We start from the raw sequence: 6,157 nt of genomic DNA on the forward strand, positions 1-6,157 counted from the left end.
ACATTCAAATAAACAAACAAATACACAACATTTTAATCTTTGCCTAAATAGGTAGTCAAAAACAAAGTCAAGCAACTTCTAAAACCAAAGAAGAGCCAGAAACAAACGAACCAACGGAACTTGATCCAAGAGCAGATCCAGAGAACCAAGAACCTTCGGGAGCAGAACCTGAAAGCTCAGCTAACTGCCGGAGCTATAGCTACTGTCAGGTTTGAAGAAGTCAAAGTCAAGGTGAGTCTGGGAAATAAAGTGTATTCTACGCACACACACACACACACACGCACACGCACACACACACACACACACACACACACACACACACACACACACACACACTGCACCTAATAATTAATGATGTGATTTGTTTGTCAACAGGCAGCTAATGATGTGGCTCAACCACACAGCGCACATCCAACTTCGATACTACCAAATCATCACAATGCACAACCAGCCGTACAGCAGGACTTTGCTTGTTAAAGGACGACTTCTGTCTGTTCATTTTTTTCATATCACAGAACTTGACATTGGGGTCCTGGATGGATCCCGTACAGCTTTTCTTTTCTCCTTTTTTCACTTATAAAAGCTACAGCCAAAGCATAATCCAGGACCTCATGTGAAACCGGTTCAAGCTAGTCACCACGTGTTTTTGTCGGGGTTTTTTTCTCTCTGGGTGGACATATCATGGATTTCATAAAAGAAAATGACCACGGCGCCACTTAAATTTGGCATATAATTCACCCTGGACAAACAGGAACTAAATGGGCCAAAAAAAAAATGAGAGCCGAAGTTAAGTGCAGAAAACATTGGTTTCTCTGCAGTTCTGCTTTTGTTAATGTACAGAGCTTGCACCATTTCACCTGTTCACATTTCTTAATAACATAATGAGTCTTCTCAGTAGGAGAAAAAGCTCAAATATACCACTCGTCTCTCTCTGTGAGTAGGTGTTATGTTCTTTTTCAGTCTTACGCAACTTTTGCATTGTGCGAAAGTCCTTATAATGAAGCAGTCTGTCTCTAGATTTGAAACACAAAACTAGAGTACGGTTTTCTGAAATCATCTGTAGTAATAAAAAGATTATAATATTAATGAAATAAAAACAACACCACTAAATAATATCCTTTGTATTAAAAAAGAAAAGTAAATATGATAGAGATTTATTTTCAAATACAAGAACATTCGATTACGATAGATCGATTTAAAGGTATAACAGTTTTTTTCCATATGATCATAAACAAAGCACTAGAACACTTAAACAAAACAAAGCATTTAAACCACAAGTTCTACTTGTTTATATAAGTTTGCTTCTTAAAGGGACAGTTCACTCAAAAATGAAAATATTCCCTCAAACAATGTAAAAACAAGCAATTGAAGAGTTCAGATGCAAAAATCTCTAAATACCATCTGAATTTTTCTTTAAAAATGATCATTTTTTATTAGGCTCCTGTGTGGGTTCAATAATTTCACTTTTGTGGCAAATAATTCGTTCTTTTCATGGTCTTCAAAGTGAAATAACCAGGGCTTGACATTAACACCCGCCAAAAGCGGGTAGATTTCAGCTGTGGCAGGTTAGACAGACACTCTCACTAGCCACTTTGGCTGGTTGAAAATACATTTTAAATTGTAGTTTTCTTAAAAGCAGTGTTCGGCAATAAGGACGGCCCAATATGTGCGCAAATGCAATCTTAGAATTGAGAAGCAGCACAACTAAAAAAAATAATTGTGCAAACTAAAGCAGGTGAATACCAAATGAGAGGATGATCACTGTTATGATCATAACAGCTGAGGTGATGCGCGCGACTGTTTAAAAAGCGTGCGTGCTCCTGTTTCCTTGCGTGAAGCAACCGTGCCTAGAAACCGTGCCTAGAAACTAATGTGATCGGTTCTCTTTCAAATAGACAAGTTATGCTCATGCACTTTTGCTTTCAAGAGCTCCAGATTTGTTTTTCCAGATTTTGTTGCTTTCGCTTTAAACATTCTTTGAACATATGTGCGCATGATCATCCTTTCATTATCGCACATGGTGTGTTTTTCACCTGCTTTCTTTTGCTTAGTTATTTTTGTTAATATGGTTTAATTACCATTTTTTACAATAACATATATATGTATTTAACTGGTGACCTTTAGTCAGGACAGATTACTGTGCATAATTTAGATACATGACAATAGTTCTTTTTTAAATATCAATTGTTTTGTTGTTGTTGTTGTTGTTGTTGTTGTTTTTAAAAAAGAAATGTTTTGTTAAATCAAAAGTATAGTATACAGCAATATTTAGCTTGTTTTGGCACATCTAAAATGTGTGGCTAAGAAATAATTATTTATGTTTGGTGTGGTCAGAGATAAATTTGGTAAATCCTTAATTTTGAGCTCTGAAAAGTCATGCTCATTGAGCAAGGTCATACAAGATATACAAAAAGTGAAATGAATGAGGAGGCATGTATACATAACACAACATCTAAATCAAGTAATTTTAGCATTTTAAAGTCATATTTATGCATAAAAAATACATTTTCTCAACAACAAAATTGTGGCCAGTGAAAATGCAGAGTGGCTAGTAATGTTGGACAACTACAAAAAAGTTAATGTCAAGCCCTGAAAATAACTCAACATAAACAATTGAGGCTGAGAATAATGGCCATTTTCTATTGAAATATCAGATGGCACTTAGAGGTTTTTGCATCTGAACTCTTTAATTGGTTACAAAAAGTGAGTAAACCCATTGCTTTTACCCACTTGACATTACTTTAAAAAGTGAGTAAACCCATTGCTTTTACCCACTTGACATTACTTTAAAAAGTGAGTAAATCCATTGTAACTTGAAGTTGACAGCTTAATTTCTATATTTATGCGCATAATGCATTTACTTATTTGTTTTAAAGGGCACCTATGATGAAAATCATCTTTTGGAAGCTGTTTGGGCAGAGCTGTGTGTAGGTAGAGTGTTTCCACAGTCAATTTGGGGGATAGAAACACAACGAGTCTCTTTTTTTATATTTCCTGATGTTAATATAGGATCCAAATCTCTCCCATTTTGAGGCCCACCGCAACGTGACGTAGGATTGCGGTTTCTCCACCCACTGAATTGACAGACAGCCGCATATTAACATGTCTCCGTAGTAACGCATATAATCATTTCAACAAGACAGGACGTGCGCAAAGCAACTGGGATAAAAAGATCTGTTCAGCTCTCTGTGATCATCAATCATCATCAAATGTGAACGTTTTTTAAACAGTGCATGTTTGTAATGAATTACAGCAATTTTACCGTCTTTATCACCACAGTTGCATGTTAGTCCATTTATAAAAGAAGACGCTTCAATCCCGGTTTGTGGACGTTAAATCTGGCATTTTGTACATTAACATAACGGTTATCCATACAGCAGTGGATATTCACGTGTATCCCGTCATGTTAGCGTGCAAAAACACGTGTACAATGTTAAACTCGCGTGCTCTGTGTGTGTGATGTACTTTGTAACGACATTGTGTGTGACATTGCGTGTAGTATTTCACACAAAGGTTACGTGAGATCTGCTTCCTTCATGTCTGTCACTGTGCTGTTTATCTGATGCAGCCGGAGATTGAGGCACACTCTGACAGACACGTGAGAACGGTGGATGGGGAGAACTATAGCATTAAAGGCACAGGCAACAAAAACAGCTACATTGTGCTCAGAGCAGAAAATACCAATATTCTGAAACGTCTAATAAATAATCTGATGGGTGTTCTGAGCTGAAACTTTACAGACACATTCTGGAGACAAAAAAATGTTTTTTATTTTAAATCCTGAAAAAGGGGTAAAATGGGTGCCCTTTAAGGCAATGAGTTTACTCATGTTTTTAAGTAAAATTAAACTAAAATATCTAAAATCTAATCGATTTTACAATGTATGGTTTTACACCTTTTTGAGTTTCTTTCTTCTTTTGAACACAAAATAAGATATTTTGAAGAATGTTGGTTGCTGGGACCCATTGACATCCATAGCTAAGACAAAAAAGGCACTGAAAAAAAAAGATTCATTGGATTTACACTTTTTTTTTTTAAGGTAAGTGGTTGCAAACAATGTATAGGCTGAATTTAAACATACAAATTAAGTTGACTACAACTACATTCAATTTGTTTGTTATGGAAGTCAATGTAAGCCAATACTGTAGGTGCCAGCAACCAGCAATCCGGACCCATAGCCAGGGGAGGTCCGGGTGGTTTAGAAGGCCCATGCACCCTCACTGACAAAGGTCCAGAGTTTGTCCCATAAATGAGCTCATTTGACGTATTTAGACTACTACGCCATTATAAGTTGCGAAATTAACCCATCAAAAAAGGCTTTAAGACCAAGCAGAATCCTCTGTTGGCTGCCGCTTCGGTGTGACTTCAGCTAATCAGTTTTGGCCAATGCTAACAAATATTTTCATGAGTCCAACATCCAGCTGTGCAGGAAAACATACAATCTGACGTAAGTGAAGTCATCTTTCACTACTGACATACTGTATTGTTGTTAAATAGAGAAAACATTATACAAGTAACTTTTGAAGCAAAAAAATGACCAATAAAAAGGTATAAAGCACCAAAAACAGCCCATATTAAAATTAATTAGAATATTAATTTGGCTAGGCGGTTCATTCTGCTGTGGTGACCCCAGATTAATAAAGGGACTAAGCCGAAAAGTAAATGAATGAATTAATTAATTTGGCTATTGTTATCCATGAATTTTAAAATGTACTTTTTTAACAAAAAAATCAGGGTAGAAAAATCGTGAGCATTATTATTATTATTGCTGTTGTTGTGGTTATTGTGTATTCAAATGGCCAAATTCTGACTTAAGAAATTTGAGTGTGCTGGCCAGTTTATTTTCCTAATAAAATACAAACGACTACAGATTTTAATTTTAAACTTTAACAGATTGCGATTTTTTTTCAGATATACAATGTGATAAATTAGAGTTTTAAAAAATATGTATTTATTCATATTAATTTATAAAATATTTACATTTTTAGTACATCAAAAAGTGTGATTATGATGACCACCCAACAAGCTAATCCAGCTAAAAAATTCTTAAAATGTCACTAAATTGTCCTATTTAAATCTGATAAGTGAATAGAAAATGAGGCCAATAACTGCAAAAACTAAAAAAGAACCACCCCTTTCACCAGGTTGGCTACGGGCCTGGCATTCTTCAAATATCTCCTTTTGTGTTCAACAAATTAAAGAAACTCAAATGAATTTTGATCAAGTGAAGGGCGATTAAACAATGAAAGAATTGTATTTTTGAGTGAACTATCCCTTTAAATGATGTTTCAAAGAAAGCAGTCTTCAGATGGAATATGCAGAAATTCCACAGAGCAAGACGACACTTCAAGGGGAAATAGATCTGCTTTTACCGCCATCTAGTGGGCTTAAAGCATCAACGCCTTTCATGTTTCATCAACGTCACTTTGTATGAACTTTGTAACACCAGCTCAAGTCTGGCGGCTCCATCATGGTGGACATCATGCAGTTCTGCGAATTACTGTGGAAGTATTTGGTGAATAAAAGTTGTTTTGTAACAGGACTTCACACAGATCCTCCAATGATTTCAATGCAGTAACAATAACAGTGGTCCAAATTTTCCCTCACCTGTATTGACACACTTTCAGCGAATAGAATTAGAGGCTCTTAAGCTTTTCATCTGTGACTATTTCTGTTAGGAGCACGCAGTAAACATCTGCACTAACTCTGTTATCTCATTACAGTATGTCAATTCCACCTGGTATCTGCACTCAAACATCTTTCTGATAAAGACAATGTGGACAGAAAGTCCTTAAATATATGGTTCATGTGCAAAACTAAAAATGTGTTTATATGTTGGTTGTATTGTTTCAAGGCACAGATTTTCACGCGGACAATATAGCTTGGTTGCTCCAGACAGCCACAGCTAACGGGAAAAGGAAGTGTGGGTGGAATACAGGAATGCGTTTCTGACTTGGGTGGATACAACAACCAAAAAAATGGGAATAATTCAAAATACATTGTGGAAAATGTTTTATATAATCGTCCTTTCTGAACTGTCCAGTTTATCGTTGTAAACATTCTTCATCTCTTCCCTCAGCTGCAGCCATGCACCATAATATGTGCAAAACAAATTCTTTCACTGTAGAAAAATTATAATTATATTCACATTCTCTTT

At 35.9% G+C, this 6,157-nt stretch overlaps 1 protein-coding gene across 1 annotated transcript in view; it reads left to right on the top strand.

The window, feature by feature from the left end:
• The window catches only part of asic4b (acid-sensing (proton-gated) ion channel family member 4b), a 65,942-nt gene extending 64,850 nt beyond the window's left edge, over positions 1–1,092 (top strand). Inside the window, exons 9-10 of the mRNA XM_056458996.1 lie at positions 52–231; positions 376–1,092. Coding sequence (XP_056314971.1) covers positions 52–231; positions 376–477 — 282 coding nt within the window. The 3' untranslated portion in view covers positions 478–1,092. The remainder of the gene's footprint in view (positions 1–51; positions 232–375) is intronic.
• Positions 1,093–6,157: the final 5,065 nt, after the last annotated feature.

The sequence above is a fragment of the Danio aesculapii genome, chromosome 6 (genome assembly GCF_903798145.1).
Source record: "Danio aesculapii chromosome 6, fDanAes4.1, whole genome shotgun sequence".
NCBI lineage: Eukaryota > Metazoa > Chordata > Actinopteri > Cypriniformes > Danionidae > Danio > Danio aesculapii.